This window comes from Lissotriton vulgaris, chromosome 1_1 (assembly GCF_964263255.1).
Source record: "Lissotriton vulgaris chromosome 1_1, aLisVul1.2, whole genome shotgun sequence".
Taxonomy (NCBI): Eukaryota; Metazoa; Chordata; class Amphibia; order Caudata; family Salamandridae; genus Lissotriton; species Lissotriton vulgaris.
In genome coordinates this window covers 132,864,622-132,884,847 of record NC_141685.1, presented here as the reverse complement: position 1 = coordinate 132,884,847, position 20,226 = coordinate 132,864,622, and the positions used below count along the sequence as shown (strand labels likewise).

Here is a 20,226-nt window from a genome sequence, read left to right as displayed (position 1 = left end):
GAAGGACAAAATGGTACAAAAATCTACTTGTCCTGCCAACAAATCTACTTGCCTTACCTCCTCGCTGAATCAATAAGATGGACAGACAAAAGTCTAAATTAGGTTTCAGACAGTGCCCGTAAACATTCCAGCACTTGAAACATTGAAGCTGCCATTTGGGAGAACAGCGTCACCAAAGATGCTGCATAAGGAATCAAAAAACTGAACATTAATACAGTGTACTCAGTACTGGTGAATCAGTATTATATAGTTACAGGATAACATTTTTGCATAAGGTATTAGCAAAGAATGTAAAAGGAAGTAACATATCAGCAAGAACCAAGCTGGTATCCCAAAACATTTGCGATCGAAGCAATTATCAGGACTGAATATGAATGTGATCTGTGATTACGTCTAGAATAGAGTGTCCTGATCAGGAAAGTTTGGCTTTTCTAGAGGTCGAGGGAAGAGTAAGAGACAATTCCTTTTTAGGGCTCGCACTGCGACGCAATCGCAAAGCGATTGTCCCTGTGGAGCCCTATTGTAATCAGTTTAGCTTTCAAGGACTAACAAGACTTTGGACAAGAGACTGGCACGCGCATGCAGCCTGCCGGAATCGGATCAGGTCGCGCGCTCCGATATCGGCAGGCTCCTCAGTCACCATGCATCACACACGCACACAGAGACACACACACGAGCGCACACACACAGACAATCCCCCCGCCGCCGCCCATACACACACACGCACACATACAGAGACACCCCCCCTCCAACTAACCCTACTCACCGCATCGCAGGACTCTGCAGCCTCCGCGGGGCGCTCCCTCGGGCATGGGAGCCCTGCGTCACCAGCACTGCTTTTCTGTCCAGGCACTCCGTGGGCGCGGGCTTCCGAAAACGGAAGTTCCGCCCCACGGCGGGTTTCGTTAGGGCTCGCTGCGAACGCACATTCAGACGCATGGGCAGAGTCGGATTCCGACGCGCTCCTTGGGATTGGGTCGCACGCGTCAGAATCCGACTCTGCCATGCACCTTGGACTTGTAGTTTCTTGCCAGTGTCCAAACCTCCCCAGTGCATTGCTTTAAATTCAAATTTATTTCTCATTTTATATTATATTGAATCAGTTCAATAAAGGGTGGGTATGGTGTGCTTTTCCTCTGTTGCTTTCATTCATGTGCTTCAGCTCCTCACCTACCCAACACCCCCCTCTCCACCCCCGCTGCCCCCACCAACAGCTTCACTTTGCGTTATTTCTTGTTGTGGTTCAAAATAATGAAGTTTACAGGTGAGTGATAGGTTCATTGATAGAAACTCCGCACGTACCTCATCAAGACGTGCACATTAAAAATGAAAGAGTTAAAAGGGATGAGAAACAAACTGTGTCCGCTCACACCAGAGGTTCAAAGCGAGGAGCCGCCTCTCATGACGGCTGTGATTGGACACAGGCAGACCTAACCCAGAGCAACAGGGGTCCCTTCGGGAGCCTTTCACTCACTTGGAGCTGGGGTCTGCGTCTTCATGTCCTGTGTCACTGGAACCGAACAACTGGCGAATGGTAACCCGCTGGTGTCAAATGATGACATCCTCAAGGGAGCACAGATGTTGGTGAAGACTTTAACCCCTGGATTTCCAGGCATTGCCTGCTTGTCACTGCCTGCAGTGATGCCTTCAGGGAAAGCTTTCTCTGTGAAGATTGAACCTGATCTCCGAGCAGAACACGTGTCCCTTCTGCGTGATCCCAGGTGCCCCCCCCCAGGCCTGCTCTGGTCTTATCTGGACTTTGAACAGCTCTCAATGACTCCCAGCAATCACAGACAGGAGCAGCCCTCCACACTGGACTCCACCTTCAGAAAAGAAGAGTCTCATATCAACAGTCGCCAAAATAAGGGACCCTCTGACCACCTTGTAACTGGAGCTGCAGGCTCCAGACACACCCTCGGAGGTGAGGACAGACTGAAGAACAGCACCTAGAACTGACAACGGAGGTCATGAACCACCGACCTCGGATCCTGCTGGCTGCCTGCCCTCTCAGGACATGAAAAGATGCATCCTGCAGACCCGGGGTTTGCAGGACGCTCTGCTCGGACAGCCATGCAATCCCTATGTGTAGTGTCAGCATCGGGAGGGCGTGTCCTGGACAGTCCGGTTGAGCCAGTTCAGTCCTGGACTGCCTGCCTCCCCTGCCTGGCGCCAAGAAGTGCTCCACCCCCTCTCTGGGAGCCTGGCACCTGAAGTGACCCCCAGCAGGGCGCCTGCGCCCCGCCCACAGAGGCAGGGCACACCAGGTTTACTAGGAGTCAGGGTGCGGGGCTGTGGCCCATCGTTTGAGGAAGCCTCACCCGCCCGACCCCCGCCCGGCCTCGAAAGGGACTTTTCCTGTCCATGCTTCCTCTGAAAAATGTTTTTTTTTTAAAATGAGATTAGTGCCGAAAGCCATCTTCCTTTCCTCTGCTGACTTTTTAACCATTTCATCCAGATGTGAATCAAATAATTTGACCCCTCAAAAAGATCAGACCAGTATGGCTGTCTGTGATCTGTGTGATACACCTCATGCTTGGCAGTAGGCGCACTGACACTCTGTGCTACTCTGTGTGCAGCAGCACTCAGACACCCTGGTTGTGTGTGTTGTGCGCGCCTTCAGTGCTCTGATGAATGTCACGAGGGCTCCCTTGATAAATCTTTATCATTGTATTTATATTGGACAATACACATAGTATGGCTTCAGTAGTTGGCTCACCAAGCGTCTCAGCACAGTTAGGTTAAATCATTATATTACTGTCTTTCGACATTCACAATTGATGTACTCAAGCATATTTTAACTGTGATAGTAGATGCGGTCATCCCCACCTTTATTTTTAAGACCAAAACTCTGGTCACTCACCTTTAAATTTGTATCCTTCGCCAAAAAGCGTGCAGAATGTTTACCACTGTTGTTAAAGCAATTAAGGTAAATCATATCTGCCATCCATGGAAGGAGACAAGGTGTCCCAGATAACATCCAGTACAGTGATACCCTAAACTGAGAAATCTGGCATGTTTAATTAACGATTCATTGATGAAACCTAGAAGCACTCTATGTGGGTCAGAAGTAACAGGGACCTCTATACTTATTTTTTTGGGTCAGTTTTGTATAGTGTTCCATCACCCCCCGCAGTCCTTTGTTTACGGCGCTGCTCCGTTCCTCCTCTTACACTTATGCTAATAATGACAGTTTCTTGTACTGGACTATTCCAAAGGTAGGCCAAGCTTAGGTATTTGACGCATGCCTCTCCTCAGTTTTTACGTTTCCCCTACCTGCGTGCTCATAGAATGTGCCACATTCACCCAGCTGGTGGGGCGGGGGATTTGTGTGCAGAGCCACGGATACGAAATGAGCATAGTACACCATGGAGATGTGGATATGAGCCATTGAAAATGCCGAAGGCGCCAGCCCACACGTTCCCAAATACAATGTGCGTTTTGTACATGAAGTTAGTTGCTTCTTGAAATGTGTGCGTGGACGGTGCAGTAAAAACAGGATGTGGCATAACGGCCGGAGCTGCCGCCCTTGGAGCTGGGTTACCGGGTTCGAGCCTCGTCTTAGACTCCACAACCGGGGGATCTGAGCAAGTCACTTAATCTCCCAGTGCCTAGCAACACCTTCAGGTGAGTTCGTGCAATATAAAACTGCAAACAGCAAAACAAAGTGTGAGTTTAGCTTCATAGCCTATCACAGGGCAAAGCTGCTTTCCTGTGACTTTAATCATAGGTACCTCTTAGCACCGCTGATTGGTGCATAGTGATTCTCAAAAGAGGCCATGCCGAATTCTAGGCCTGCGTGCTGTATTTCGTGCCAGTGTGGTGCTGGGCCACGACATCCACTCACGTGACACATGGTTTGCTCTCGGGTTACTTGGCACCATGGCCTGTGGCATCACTGATTAACATCTGTAAGGTAGGCCTTGGCTGCACATCAGGTGTGCATGGACACGGAGCCCTATGCATTCAATGAGCATTGCAGCCTTCCGATTTCAGTGCATATTCAATTATATGTATGTATGTATATGTATGTATAGGCATTTATATAGCGCACTACTTACCCGGAGGGGTCCCAAGGCGCTTCGACCGCTGCGAAACCCTTCCTGGCTTCCCTGAGAGATGGTCCCTTAATGGGTATCTCCAGGGTGAGACCAGGCATCCCCGGCGGTCTGGTGGGGCCGTTAGTGAGGATGAGGCAAGCTAATGCCCAGAGTTGCCGAGTGTGATCGCTGATCAGAGTGGGCACCGAGGCGAGAGAATTATCGAGTCCGCTGACCCTGGTCCAGAAACCTGCCGCGCCGGGAATCGAACCCTGGTCCCGGGCCGTCCTCTGCTCTCGGGTCTGCCGCCTCTAACCAGTGAGCCACACTACCTCATGAGCCGTGCAGTGCTCTAGGTCTGTGAGGGTGTCTGTTAGCAACAGCTAACCACTCACAAACAATGCTTATATACCAATTGCAAATCAAAAAAAATTAATGCAAAGCATTGTCATTTACAATGCCAGTAACTCAAACGTTAATGCTGCGAGACCTATAGCATTGCAAATGCTTGTTCCATTAGGGATAGGTCTGTAGATTTCAGCCCCCTTAGATCGAAGCATCCTCTCTGAAAGAGTGTACGGTTTCCATTTGGTGACATCAAACTCTGTGACATTGTGATGCATAACGGCAAGACTGAAAACCCATGCAGCCCATTTGGGGTGGGGACACACTTAGACCTATGCTGTACACAGGAAGTGCTAGAAGAACTATTCAGAAATGAAGTGCCCTTTGAGGCATGTGGAACAATCACTAAGCCTGAATCCTTACTGCACCAGAGGCGTCTATCTAAGCATCTCAAAGAAAGAGGCTGCAGCAGCCGAGAGGAAGACCCATCATGAGAGTCGACAGCGATACTGGTTGCCCGGTCAGTAATATCTTCAACAAGCCCAAGACTCAATTTGTGTTACACAGGAAACATAAAACAGTGCCGGAACTCTGGAAGGAGAACACACACTGACAGTCCAGGGGGTGTTAAGTCAAGGCCAAGGGTGAATTACCCTGTCTCAGCTTGCTAAATGGAACTGATACAAGGAATGTTCATATACTGAATGTCACACAATCTAAAATTCCATGTCAGTCGATGATATTGAGGCCAGGGAAGTGCTATTGCTAATCTAATGTATATTATTAGTTTCCAGATATTCTCAATGCATCAAGGTACGAACTTCAGGAATTTGTTTCTGTGAAAGTGAGTTACTACATGTATGCTGTGCCAGTGATTGACACTAGTAATTGAAACCTGAATGTTATCGCTCTATTTAACGGAATACTTCTAGATAATTGTGTATAAGATTGAGGAGGACTAGTTATTAAATATTTATGGGGAAGAGCACTCCAACGCCCACAAGGTCAACTACTAGGCAAAACCCCCCTGTGCTAACCCCCACTGCCAAACCCACAGCCATTGATAAAAAGCTACAACAGGCAATAGGAGCTGTCTCCAGTGAAATAGCACGCACCGAGAGACGCCTCTCTATAACACCAACGATTCCAAGAACCCACAGCCATTGATAAAAAGCTACAACAGGCAATAGGAGCTGTCTCCAGTGAAATAGCACGCACCGAGAGACGCCTCTCTATAACACCAATGATTCCAAGAACCCACAGCCATTGTATAAAAAGCTACAACAGGCAATAGGAGCTGTCTCCAGTGAAATAGCATGCGCCGAGAGACGCCTCTCTATACCACCAACGATTCCAAGAACCCACAGCCATTGATATAAAGCTACAACAGGCAATAGGAGCGGTCTCCAGTGAAATAGCATGCGCCGAGAGACGCCTCTCTATACCACCAACGATTCCAAGAACCCACAGCCATTGATATAAAGCTACAACAGGCAATAGGAGCGGTCTCCAGTGAAATAGCATGCGCCGAGAGACGCCTCTCTATAACACCAACGATTCCAAGAACCCACAGCCATTGATATAAAGCTACAACAGGCAATAGGAGCGGTCTCCAGTGAGATAGCATGCGCCGAGAGACGCCTCTCTATACCACCAACGATTCCAAGAACCCACAGCCATTGATAAAAAGCTACAACAGGCAATAGGAGCGGTCTCCAGTGAAATAGAATGCACCGAGAGACGCCTCTCTATAACACCAACGATTCCAAGAACCCACAGCCATTGATAAAAAGCTACAACAGGCAATAGGAGCTGTCTCCAGTGAAATAGCATGCACCGAGAGACGCCTCTCTATAACACCAACGATTCCAAGAACCCACAGCCATTGATAAAAAGCTACAACAGGCAATAGGAGCGGTCTCCAGTGAAATAGCATACACCGAGAGACGCCTCTCTATAACACCAACGATTCCAAGAACCCACAGCCATTGATATAAAGCTACAACAGGCAATAGGAGCGGTCTCCAGTGAAATAGCATGCACCGAGAGACGCCTCTCTATAACACCAACGATTCCAAGAACCCACAGCCATTGATAAAAAGCTACAACAGGCAATAGGAGCTGTCTCCAGTGAGATAGCATGCACCGAGAGACGCCTCTCTATAACACCAACGATTCCAAGAACCCACATCCATTGATATAAAGCTACAACAGGCAATAGGAGCTGTCTCCAGTGAAATAGCACTCACCGAGAGACGCCTCTCTATAACACCAACGATTCCAAGAACCCACAGCCATTGATAAAAAGCTACAACAGGCAATAGGAGCTGTCTCCAGTGAAATAGCATGCACCAAGAGACTCCTCTCTATAACACCAACGACTCCAAGAACCCACAGCCATTGATAAAAAGCTACAACAGGCAATAGGAGCTGTCTCCAGTGAAATAGCATGCACCGAGAGACGCCTCTCTATAACACCAACAATTCCAAGAACCCACAGCCATTGATAAAAAGCTACAACAGGCAATAGGAGCAGTCTCCAGTGAGATAGCATGCACCGAGAGACGCCTCTCTATAACACCAACGAGTCCAAGAACCCACAGCCATTGATAAAAAGCTACAACAGGCAATAGGAGCTGTCTCCAGTGAAATAGCACGCACCGAGAGACGCCTCTCTATAACACCAACGATTCCAAGAACCCATAGCCATTGATAAAAAGCTACAACAGGCAATAGGAGCTGTCTCCAGTGAAATAGCATGCACCGAGAGACGCCTCTCTATAACACCAACGATTCCAAGAACCCACAGCCATTGATAAAAAGCTACAACAGGCAATAGGAGCAGTCTCCAGTGAGATAGCATGCACCGAGAGACGCCTCTCTATAACACCAACGATTCCAAGAACCCCACAAACTTTGGAGCCAGGAGCACTCCCTTCTTTCCAAACACCTGATCTCCTGACCACTCCAGACTCACTCCCTAAACAAGAAAGTTCTAGTAAACTTATGACGGGAGGGGGCTAAAAGGAACGGAGCACTCCGGAAACAAAAAGATCATAAGGGAGGGAAACATGTAAACCATAACCCTGAGGTGGTGATAAATCATCGACCAGTGGGACATGTAGCTGGTGAAAATAGCTCAGAATTAAGGGAGCCACCGACAAGGGCAACAAACATGGTAAAAGAGTTTAAAACCTACTTTGAACACCTCATAAAGTTAGAATTTGAAAACTTGACCTCATCAGTAGATTCTTGGGGGAGTAGAATTAATACAATTTTGCAAATCACTGGATCCGTTAATTCTTTGGCCCAGACTTCTGTCCCCCAACAAAATCAAGTGACTCCACCTGCCCTAACTGGGCTACCTGTCCCTGAAAGGCAAAAACCACAGCACAAGCAAAAGCCTTAGAACTATCCCCCTAACCCAACAAATCCAGGCCCCAGCCACTTCCTCATATAGGGTGAACCAAGCTGCAGACAATGCTTATGGCTCTAGGGACATGGCAACCATACCTGGCCCGTTAGTGGAACGCCTTTTACCTAGTAATCGTAAAGGAGGTAATACGACTATACACCAATCGAACCTAAGGGGAAAAAATCCACTTGGCCATGTATAGATTTGCCCCCAGCTTCTTCTCCCTATGTGGTCATACCAGCTGGAGTCCCACAGCTGGATATAGGTCGTGGGGAGTCCTATCCTGATTTAAAAAACAAAACTATCTTTTGATTAAACAAGCGTAGACCTCTCCCCCACCGAATCCCCAGTGAAATTTTATTTGCACGCAGGGTTAGCTGGTTGGGACAGAGGCAGAAAGAAATCCCGGGTGACAGCGTTTTGATTAACTTGAGGGACAGCAGGGTGGTCCAACACATTCTCGAATGGAGACCGCCCAGGGAGACAAGTGGTATTCACACACTCGACCTAGGCTATTTTTATCCTCCTAGTTCTTTGATAGAGAGTATAGAAAGTGTGTACAAAAAGAGGGAAATGAGACCACAGAGAATCTACTAAACCCATGTTGGGGTCCTGAGACCATCTCGCCGTTTAACATCCCTGTCAGCAATAGTTTTAGCCCCCTAGACCTGGTTGATTGACTAAACCCTTATGCTTATTACCAGGAACCTATGATTAACCAGCTAGTTAAGTCCCAAAATTGTGAAAGCCTGGTGCTCCCAGAACAACCGCTTAAGAAAAAACGATGAGGCTACATTTGTAGTTAGAATCTGTGGCGCTCCTGCTAAAACACCAGGGGATTACCACCATACCACACAAGGACGGGCCCTACGCACATGAAGACTGGGACAGTAGAAGAACCACAAAACACTAAGAATTTATCCTGAAACATAGCAGGTCTCTCCTCTAAATGGGATCTTCTGGATTGGGGAGACTATGTAGATATCCATGAGCTATGTCTGTTCCAGGAAACATAGTCAACGGTAGCATTGTATAGAGTAGGATACGTTGCATACTGCACACCAGCTGTTCAGGGGCCCAGGGGGAGACCCTCAGGGCAGGTATACAGTTGAGTTGTACAATCAAGATGGTAGACACCTCCTCCCCGAATATCTTGTGCATTCTCCTTTCCTTTGATAACACTCTAAAGATGGCTATTATTAATATTTATTCTCGCCCAGTCAGGCAGGGACAAACCTCACAGACTGAGTGCTTGGCTTCCTTCCTTCCCACTCTACCTGAGTCTGTACACGTAATTATTGGAGGGGACGTTAATTGTCACTTCGAACCCCTTAATGGTATAACTACGACCATTACGAGCGAGGAAGACTCGGTCTGGGAAATACCAGAATGTAATTGCTACCCAATAAGGGGTGGTCCCCCCTTGTCCTTCAATTTAACTCTTTTACATTCAGTCATCTGCTTAGGGCGTGTAATGGCCGCTTTCCCTCTGACAGTCCGGGGAACCCTACTTTTAATAAACAGGAACAGGCACCCATAATTGACTATATCCTGGTAGAGGTTGAGTTATGGCATAGAATTCTGGACGTTGCGGTCCAGCCTCGATGTGAGAGTGATCACAACCCATTGCTCCCAGCCCAAGGTTGACCAGGGCATGGTATCACATTCTGTCCCAAATTTAATTGCAACTGAAGGAGGCAGGAGAGTACAATGGCGAACATTTGCACAATCACAAGAAAAAATGTCCTCCCTCTACCAACAAATTATACCGTTTCTAGAAAACGCATTTGATGTCTCAGAAAATAGTCGAGGCCACGAATCATTGCTAGCGTTAGGTAAGAATTGCCAGGATTTGTTTTCAAACTTGGTGGCGTTTTTTGCCGCTGTATTACAATGCCGGCGGTCAGAGCGATGATGTCAGGGGGAATGACCACCGCCTCCGACAGGCTGAAGGAACCCATCAGGGTGCCGGTGGGACTCCTATCCCTACTATGAGGGCGGTGCCTGCGCAGGCATCCTTTCTGGCCGCCTTTTCATGGCGGTCCCACCGCCATGGGAATGCAGCTGGAGGGGGACTTTGGGGGCCACAAGCGTGTGTATATATATATATATATATATCACAGCTACAGAAAATCCACGAACCTTAAATTCGTAAAGAAAGCAGCACTATCTTGACGAAGCCCTCTGGCGAAACGCGTCGTATGCTGTAAAGTTCCTCCATTAAATCCTTGTGGAACTACCCCCTGTGTGTGCTGCTTTCTTTACGAATTTAAGGTTCGTGGATTTTCTGTAGCTGTGACTTATACAACGGGCACACCCCCGTTTCTGCGTGCACCCGCTCACGAGTGCAACCGGCTGGTGTTTTGAGCATTTAATATATATATATATATATATATATATATATATATATATATATATATACACACACACAAAAATAATACATTTTAAATATATTTAAAATTAACACTAATATAATTTAAATGAAAAACATTTCATTCATTTAAAATTATATATAACTATTGTAGTTATTTAAAAAAAATTAAGCAAACATATTAATATATACATTTAGTTACATATATTTCATTTGAAAATATTATTAAACTAATTTTATTTATTTATTCAAATATATTTTTATTGGCATTTTGTAGAAACTGATCATTAAAATACAATCAGGGGAAAAGGAAGGAACTTAAAACAAGAAAGAAGAGGTAGACACAATCTAATGCACCTGCTATCTCAGACCACACTCAAGGGCGCGTGTCCCATCCATGTAGAAGTATCTCATCAATGTTATAAAGAGTGTTCAACATCCATCTTTCTTGTACATGCCCGTTCGTGATTTGGATCATAACTTGCCATTGACAATATATAATGCCACATTAATTAGAAATAAGAAAAAAAAGAAAGAGAAAGTAAAACTTAAAACAAAGAATAACCCCTAACTGGTGCAGAGGGATGGTGTGGTCACAGCAATATGATAACAACTAGCGGGGCTGAAGACTATCCCGACCCACCAATAGAACAAACTTGGCTGATGCGGGGGACCCCCCCCTCTTATCGCTACTCTCTGACCTCCTTAGATCTGACCAAATACGAGCGCGATCTAAGTCCACCCAATCCCGCGTTAAACATCAAACCGCAGCAGCCCACCATCTGGGCCTGGCAACCCATCGATCCTCCCTCGTCACTGCCCGACTCCGCCAGCCTCTCCCATGCAGCTGCTACTTCCCACCACTGTTGGGCCATCGGGAGCATCCTCACGCCTCTAGCTTCCTCCCACATCAATGCTCTGCCCTCTGCTCCCACCCTCTCTATTACATCCCCATCCCAAGCCGAGATCCGCAGTCCTCTCACAGACTTCCACTCTAGCGCGTTCCTGCGTTTAGCTAAGCATCAATCAAACGATTCCCGACTTTGCGTTTAGGCGGCCTGGGGAAGAGACCTAACAGGCACGATTGAATTGTTAAGGCCAACTCCCTACCAAGCACGCCTTTGATCTTTACCAGCACCGCCTCCCAGTAAGGGCGTAACCTCTGGCAATCCCAAGTCATATGGACAAAGTCGGCGTCAGGATGCATACACCTGGGGCATGGTCTTACTTCCCCCACATATGTCACATTGAGCCGATGCAGTGTCATGTAGGTCATACACCGGGGGCATGGTCTTACTTCCCCTACATATGTCACATTGAGCCGATGCAGTGTCATGTAGGTCATATGGGTATAATTAAATTGTATATATTTCAATCGGGTGTTCCGGGAGGTTTTTCCAGGATATCGCAATACATTACGCCACTCCAAGTCATTAAGAACCCTACCCTCAATCACATCCCATCCCATCCCATCGAAAAAGTTTCTTTCTTTCCTACTCACTTGTGGACAGGTCAGCATTGATGATTTTCTCTACATCTTCAAGATCTTTAGAGCACAAGTCTTCTTTTTCCTTTGGTCTTAATGAAAAAACGGAATTGGCAATCAGGGGGCCTGTAATGAAAAGAGAAATATTATTAATTCAAGCTTTTGTGAAGCGACAAAATACAGCAGAAGCATTGCTATGAAGGAACTCGGAGGTAGACAAAGTAGAATGAAAAAAAATGTACCAGTGATAAATGGGAGGGAAGAAAGTACAGGCCCCAAACTACAATTCCTGGCCAGTCTCCAGGTTATCGATGCTAAGTTTTTTTTGTGAGCTAAATATGTCTGATAGTTTTTAGTCATCTCGTGGACCACTGCCTACTACCAAACAAACTTTTATTTTATAATCATAAACAAGAAAGGGTTCCAAGGGGCCTACACCGTTTGAGAATACATTCCCGTCCAACCTCAGGAGTCTGTCATGTTTCATTGTTTTGCAATGAATGTTCGTTACAAAACATGGATACATCTCGTATGGGATCACTGTTTGGGAGGGACCATTACAGCACGGCCCTTCGAAATAGCTAATTGGTATTGAGTCGAAAAGTCATTTTAGGAGTTGGTATAAATAAAAACCCAATATATTATACCCAAGGGAAATGTTGATTCCTGGTAAAAGGGACAGTTTGTGTATTGTTATTGAGCGTCATTTGCGTATTTCTATATTCAAAGCGACCTGTACTTTTCTGCCTTAACTGGGACTTTGTGTGGCTACTGTTTTCAGTATTTGTAAGCACTTACATACGAGTTTGGGAGGGGGGGGGGGGCACTCTGTGACTGGCCCATAATTCTGCAGAGGAGAATGTTGTGCACATTTTTTGTGTCCAGCCTATGCCTCCGCCAGTAGGACCTGGCCAGCCCCCATATGCATGCTGCTAAGTGAACCCAATAACTCTGCTGCACTTCGCATCATCAGGGCAGACTGCCTTCCGGCTGTTGCCACATTTGTGGGTGCTATGTGGGTGATCAGAAGGAATGTGCTTTCCCTAACTGTACTGGTCTGAAATTATTTGTATTATTTACTAGGTGCCACTTTGCTGTTTTATCTATATGCACGTTTTGTAAATTACTGTTTTAGTTTTTTTTATCTGTTTTTTTAAGTTAGCGATTGTTTGTACATTGTTTAACTATGTTTCTATTAATTATTCTTCATTTTAATTTTGTTGGTGCCTTTATGGCCCTGGTGGCCGAAATAAAGTTATTTGACATGAAGTGAACACTAGCGACAGTCTAGAAAGGGTTGCCAGACAGGGTACAAGCACACAGTGGGATAAGAGAGGGAGAGAGTGCTATTTTTACCCTATGCAGCCAATCCTGCGTTGACGGAATTGTCTTCTCCCCTACTGTGCTAACGCCATCTTATTCGCTGCTAGGAGTGCCAGCACGATTTGCTTACCCCTGTGGGACTGTAAGAGGAAAGTATTGTTTATCAGTAAGCCAACCATCATGTATGTGGAAAGTCTGGTAGTTTTGTCTTGAAAGAGTTTTTCTGTTGTGTTGAGAACTTTTCCCACCAGATCTGAGTTTTTGTGCAAGTCCGTAGCAAATAAATCAAGGTCCCTGCTGAGTCGCCACCCCTCCAGCATCTGCTTGAGGTTCTTGAATTCCATTCATGGAGGTTAACTGGAGAGCGATGTGACTAGCTACTAAGGTTATAGCTGTTTTATGAGTGTTTATTTGAGTGGTGTTAGAGCTCCAACATGTATATATCTCCAGTCGGTATCGCAGAAAGTGTGCCTTATTTCTCTTTAAATAGTGCTTCCAAAGCCTTTTGGTTGCATCCCCCAATGTGCACTCTCTATCAATCCTCTTTTGAGGGTATAAATGATTACAGAACTTTCGTTGAATTGTTTCACTTGTGGTCTTTTAATGAACTCTTTTCATTTGCATGTGACTTTTCTTTCACTTTTCATCTTCCATATTTTTGAAACATTATTAATTTTCATTACGCTCCATATTCCACGCTCCAATGCATTTCGAGCTTTAATTCCTCTTCATCAGGGAGCCATTGAGTCTTGTGAACTCGTCTCCTCTCGTCACGTCGGGAAACATTCAAACCTTCCGTGTAGTCTATTCGCCGAATAGACTACACTGAAGGTTTAAATCTTAGTAACTGGTCATCCTTAAATTCTAACATGGATGCAGCCTGATATGCCTCATCCAAACATGATACACGATGAAACAGAGTGATGAGGGAGTATAAAGTAATCTATTCTTATAAAAAACACAGAAATGTCCGCACATCTTGAGCAGGGCTCTTCGTACAGTACATACTGGTACCCTAAGCGTGCCAGGGTCATCTTACCCAGAGAGCTGAAGGCCAGCTGGATTTCCTTCATGACCTTCTTGTACAGCTCCTTCTGCCAGCACTGGAGCAGCTCCCACTCTTCGTCAGAGAAACAAGCGGCGACATGGCAGAACGTCAGCGGGGCCTGGAAGAGCAAGCATCAGAGCACAGAGTTCAATCCAGCACACCACAGGCCGCATATTTCTGTCACACAGACCAGCGTTTGCAAGTGTTCACAGTTTCAAAAGATACCAGAAGAAGACGTGACTCCCCCACTCTGAAGCAACTCTAAGTCCAGATTAACGCCTTCAGCCCGTCAGCGGCAACTTGAGAAATCCAAAACTCGCTTAAAACAGAACACAGGACTATACAAGTTTTAGCAAACAAAAACTCATTTTGGAATCCCTTCACAACAGGAACAAATGTCCAGTAAAGGACAATCACATAATTACTGGACAGAAACACTAATCCAGCAACTTGAGAAATCCAAAACTCGCTTGAAACAGAACGCAGGACTATACAAGTTTCAGCAAACAAAAACTCAGTGTGGAATCCCTTCACAAGAGAAACAAATGTCCAGTAAAGGACAATCACATAATTACTGGACAGAAACACTAATCCACGTACGGGTAATGGGTTTATACTTTTATAGTATCATTTAGCTGTTTTAGCTATTCCCCATTTTTTCAGACCACTTTTTGAATAAATATGTACATATGTATGTGGTGTTTACATTCCGCAAACCTATCTGAAAGAACAATGAGGAAGTGATGTTCAAGTAGCCAGAGTGGCCTCGGTGGAAAGTATGGGGCCCCTTCCTCCTTTAAGGACTAACATTTCAGGATTAGATATTGGGATTAAACATGGCATGGGCCGCTTCGTCAACAGAACGCGAGAGGTTTGAGGCTTCCAGACAGATATCCTGCAGACAGTGCAAAGCTGATGAACAAAGTCACCAGTTCAACCACTTGCCAATAAATAACAGGACAATACCAGAGCAAAATGAGCCTCCCACTACCAACCCATATAACAGCTGAAGTTATGGTGGGCTGATCTCAGCAGCTAGAAGAGGAAAATGGGAACTGGAAAGCTGTGATTGGAATGCATTTCTGGACAAGGCTGCAGGAAACGACAGCAGTATTTCACAAGCAGCCAGCTATTTTTAGAAATTGCTCCGATATTGGATCAGAAGGCACTTCAGAAAGAGCTCCTTCTTCTATATGGGGACACAGTGATGCTCTCTCCTCACCACCCATCCTGCTGCACTCACCTCCCCTGGGGCCTGCTGGCACAGCTCTCTCCTCTCCACCCATACTGCTGCACTCACCTCCCCTCGGGCCTGCTGGCACAGCTCTCTCCTCTCCACCCATACTGCTGCACTCACCTCCCCTCGGGCCTGCTGGCACAGCTCTCTCCTCTCCACCCATACTGCTGCGCTCACCTCCTCCGGGGCCTGCTGGCACAGCTCTCTCCTCTCCCTTCCTCTGCACTCACCTCCCCTGGGACCTGCTGGCACAGCTCTCTCCTCTCCTCTCCCATCCTCTGCACACACCTCCCCCGGGGCCTGCTGGCACAGCTCTCTCCTCTCCCATCCTCTGCACTCACCTCCCCTGGGGCCTGCTGGCACAGCTCTCTCCTCTCCCTTCCTCTGCACTCACCTCCCCTGGGGCCTACTGGAACAGCTCTCTCCTCTCCCATCCTCTGCACTCACCTCCCCTGGGGCCTGCTGGCACAGCTCTCTCCTCTCCCTTCCTCTGCAAACACCTCCCCCGGGGCCTGCTGGCACAGCTCTCTCCTCTCTCATCCTCTGCACTCACCTCCCCTGGGGCCTGCTGGCACAGCTCTCTCCTCTCCCATCCTTTGCACTCACCTCCCCTGGGACCTGCTGGCACAGCTCTCTCCTCTCCACCCATCCTCTGCACTCACCTCCCCTGGGGCCTGCGGGCACAGCTCTCTCCTCTCCTCCCCCTGGCTCTGCTGCTCTCCTCACCTCCCCTGGGGCCTGCTGGCACAGCTCTCTCCTCTCCCTTCCTCTGCACTCACCTCCCCTGGGGCCTACTGGAACAGCTCTCTCCTCTCCCATCCTCTGCACTCACCTCCCCTGGGGCCTGCTGGCACAGCTCTCTCCTCTCCCTTCCTCTGCAAACACCTCCCCCGGGGCCTGCTGGCACAGCTCTCTCCTCTCTCATCCTCTGCACTCACCTCCCCTGGGGCCTGCTGGCACAGCTCTCTCCTCTCTCATCCTCTGCACTCACCTCCCCTGGGGCCTGCTGACACAGCTCTCTCCTCTCTCATCCTCTGCACTCACTTCCCCCGGGGTCTGCTGGCACAGCTCTCTCCTCTCCCTTCCTCTGCACTCACCTCCCCTGGGGCCTGCGGGCACAGCTCTCTCCTCTCTCATCCTCTGCACTCACTTCCCCTGGGGCCTGCTGGCCCAGCTCTCTCCTCTCCCATCCTCTGCACTCACCTCCCCTGGGGCCTGCTGGCACAGCTCTCTCCTCTCCCTTCCTCTGCAAACACCTCCCCCGGGGCCTGCTGGCACAGCTCTCTTCTCATTCATCCTCTGCACTCACCTCCCCTGGGGCCTGCTGGCACAGCTCTCTCCTCTCCACCCATCCTCTGCACTCACCTCACCCGGGGCCTGCTGGCACAGCTCTCTCCTCTCCTCCCATCCTGCTGCACTCACCTCCCCTGGGGCCTGCTGGCACAGCTCTCTCCTCTCCCATCCTCTGCACTCACCTCCCCTGGGGCCTGCTGGCACAGCTCTCTCCTCTCCTCCCATCCTCTGCACTCACCTCCCCTGGGGCCTGCTGGCACAGCTCTCTCCTCTCCTCTCATCCTCTGCACTCACCTCCCATGGGGCCTGCTGGCACAGCTCTCTCCTCTCTCATTCTCTGCACTCACCTCCCCTGGGGCCGAAAGCTCTCTCCTCTCATCCTCTGCACTCACCTCCCCTGGGGCCTGCTGGCACAGCTCTCTCCTCTCTCATCATCTGCACTCACCTCCCCTGGGGCCTGCTGGCCCAGCTCTCTCCTCTCCCTTCCTCTGCACTCACCTCCCCTGGGGCCTGCTGGCACAGCTCTCTCCTCTCTCATCCTCTGCACTCACTTCCCCTGGGGCCTGCTGGCCCAGCTCTCTCCTCTCTCATCCTCTGCACTCACCTCCCCGGGGGTCTGCTGGCACAGCTCTCTCCTCTCCACCCATCCTCTGCACTCACCTCCCCTGGGGCCTGCTGGCACAGCTCTCTCCTCTCCACCCATCCTCTGCACTCCCCTCCCCTGGGCCCTGCAGCTCTCTCCTCTCTCATCCTCTGCACTCACCTCCCCTGGGGCCTGCTGGCACAGCTCTCTCCTCTCTCATCCTCTGCACTCACCTCCCCTGGGGCCTGCTGGCCCAGCTCTCTCCTCTCCCTTCCTCTGCACTCACCTCCCCTGGGGCCTGCTGGCACAGCTCTCTCCTCTCTCATCCTCTGCACTCACTTCCCCTGGGGCCTGCTGGCCCAGCTCTCTCTTCTCTCATCCTCTGCACTCACCTCCCCGGGGGTCTGCTGGCACAGCTCTCTCCTCTCCACCCATCCTCTGCACTCACCTCCCCTGGGGCCTGCTGGCACAGCTCTCTCCTCTCCACCCATCCTCTGCACTCCCCTCCCCTGGGCCCTGCAGCTCTCTCCTCTCTCATCCTCTGCACTCACCTCCCCCAGGGCCTGCTGGCACAGCTCTCTCCTCTCTCATCCTCTGCACTCACCTCCCCTGGGGCCTGCTGGCACAGCTCTCTCCTCTCCACCCATCCTCTGCACTCCCCTCCCCTGGGCCCTGCAGCTCTCTCCTCTCTCATCCTCTGCACTCACCTCCCCTGGGGCCTGCGGGCACAGCTCTCTCCTCTCCCATCCTCTGCACTCACCTCCCCGGGGGCCTGCGGGCACAGCTCTCTCCTCTCCTCCCATCCTCTGCACTCACCTCCCCTGGGGCCTGCTGGCACAGCTCTCTCCTCTCCTCTCTGATCCTCTGCACTCACCTCCCCTGGGGCCTGCTGGCACAGCTCTCTCCTCTCCCATCCTCTGCACTCACCTCCCCTGGGGCCTGCTGGCACAGCTCTCTCCTCTCTCCTCCTCTGCACTCACTTCCCCTGGGGCCTGCTGACACAGCTCTCTCTTCTCTCATCCTCTGCACTCACCTCCCCTGGGGCCTGCTGGCACAGCTCTCTCCTCTCTCATCCTCTGCACTCACCTCCCCGGGGGTCTGCTGACACAGCTCTCTCCTCTCTCCTCCTCTGCACTCACCTCCCCTGGGGCCTGCGGGCACAGCTCTCTCCTCTCTCCTCCTCTGCACTCGCCTCCCCTGGGGCCTGCGGGCACAGCTCTCTCCTCTCTCATCCTCTGCACTCACCTCCCCGGGGGCCTGCGGGCACAGCTCTCTCCTCTCCTCTCATCCTCTGCACTCACCTCCCCTGGGGCCTGCTGGCACAGCTCTCTCCTCTCCTCTCTGATCCTCTGCACTCACCTCCCCTGGGGCCTGCTGGCACAGCTCTCTCCTCTCCCATCCTCTGCACTCACCTCCCCTGGGGCCTGCTGGCACAGCTCTCTCCTCTCTCATCCTCTGCACTCACTTCCCCTGGGGCCTGCTGACACAGCTCTCTCTTCTCTCAACCTCTGCACTCACCTCCCCTGGGGCCTGCTGGCACAGCTCTCTCCTCTCTCATCCTCTGCACTCACCTCCCCTGGGGCCTGCTGGCACAGCTCTCTCCTCTCCACCCATCCTCTGCACTCACCTCCCCTGGGGCCTGCTGGCACAGCTCTCTCCTCTCTCATCCTCTGTACTCACCTCCCCCGGGGCCTGCGGGCACAGCTCTCTCCTCTCCCATCCTCTGCACTCACCTCCCCTGGGGCCTGCTGGCACAGCTCTCTCCTCTCCTCCCATCCTCTGCACTCACCTCCCCTGGGGCCCGCTGGCACAGCTCTCTCCTCACCTCCCCTGGGGCCGAAAGCTCTCTCCTCTCATCCTCTGCACTCACCTCCCCTGGGGCCTGCTGGCACAGCTCTCTCCTCTCTCATCATCTGCACTCACCTCCCCTGGGGCCTGCTGGCCCAGCTCTCTCCTCTCTCATCCTCTGCACTCACCTCCCCCGGGGCCTGCGGGCACAGCTCTCTCCTCTCTCATCCTCTGCACTCACCTCCCCCGGGGCTTGCTGGCACAGCTCTCTCCTCTCCTCCCATCCTCTGCACTCACCTCCCCTGGGGCCTGCTGGCACAGCTCTCTCCTCCTCTGCACTCACCTCCCCTGGGGCCTGCTGACACAGCTCTCTCCTCTCCCATCTTCTGCACTCACCTCCCCTGGGGCCTGCTGGCACAGCTCTCTCCCCTCCACCCATCCTCTGCACTCACCTCCCCTGAGGCCTGCGGGCACAGCTCTCTCCTCTCCTCCCCCGGGCTCTGCTGCTCTCCTCGGCCTCTCATGGTGTCTCTGCTCAGAGGCCTCAGAGTGAAGGGTCAGGGTCGGTGTCTGCAGCCTCCACTATCAGCCTCGGCGGCGCATGCGCAGAAGAGACCCTGGCGCCTACGCTTGACACAAACAACGAACTACGCATGCGCAGAGAAGACCCAGACCACATCTCGGAGACACTAAACATCCGCGCATGCGTAGAGGAGACAGAAGCGTAGCGTGGAGGCAGACCCATCAGCGCATGCTCGCCGGCAGAATACAGCCAGGCCATGCCTAGCTGTGGTTCTTCTTTTGCTCATGCTCAGTGTGGATGATCCAACTAGAAGCGCTGAACTGAAGATGCGCCTAACAGAAGTAACGTGAACCTACGCATGCGCGGTATGATGGAGCCCTGACAGTCCACTAGAGAGACATTGCTCGTCTGCGCATGCTTTAATTATTGCAACTGTGCGGTCACGCTCGTGGCTCAGAGAAGGTCATATGCGCCTGATCAGTGTGTTGATACGCGGCTGACCACGCCCATCTGCGACAGATGCGCCTGTCTGCGCATGCGCCCTGTCAGACCGCATCTCCTATGCTGCCTGAGCAAAAATAACACCGTTTGTTTTTTTTCATATTCACAGCTGCCAAGCCTTCAGATTGCCATGTGTGACATTTTAATAATTTCAGTGAAATTATGAGTGACATTTCAACGATTATGAGTGACACTTTCTCGCAAGCAAAAATCAAGCAATTAAACCTATAAATATCCGAAATGACACCCATTTGAGCACCAAGAAACTCTAAGAAG

The 20,226-nt window shown here is 50.1% G+C and overlaps 1 protein-coding gene across 1 annotated transcript in view; it reads right to left on the bottom strand.

The window, feature by feature from the left end:
• The window catches only part of LOC147737776 (uncharacterized), a 77,989-nt gene extending 58,456 nt beyond the window's left edge, over positions 1-19,533 (bottom strand). The window contains exons 1-3 of the mRNA XM_086935320.1: positions 19,379-19,533; positions 14,017-14,143; positions 11,670-11,780 (exon numbers count right to left, since the gene is read on the bottom strand). Of these exons, the coding sequence (XP_086791446.1) occupies positions 11,670-11,780; positions 14,017-14,143; positions 19,379-19,450 (310 nt within the window). The 5' untranslated portion in view covers positions 19,451-19,533. The remainder of the gene's footprint in view (positions 1-11,669; positions 11,781-14,016; positions 14,144-19,378) is intronic.
• Between the last annotated feature and the right edge of the window lie 693 nt (positions 19,534-20,226).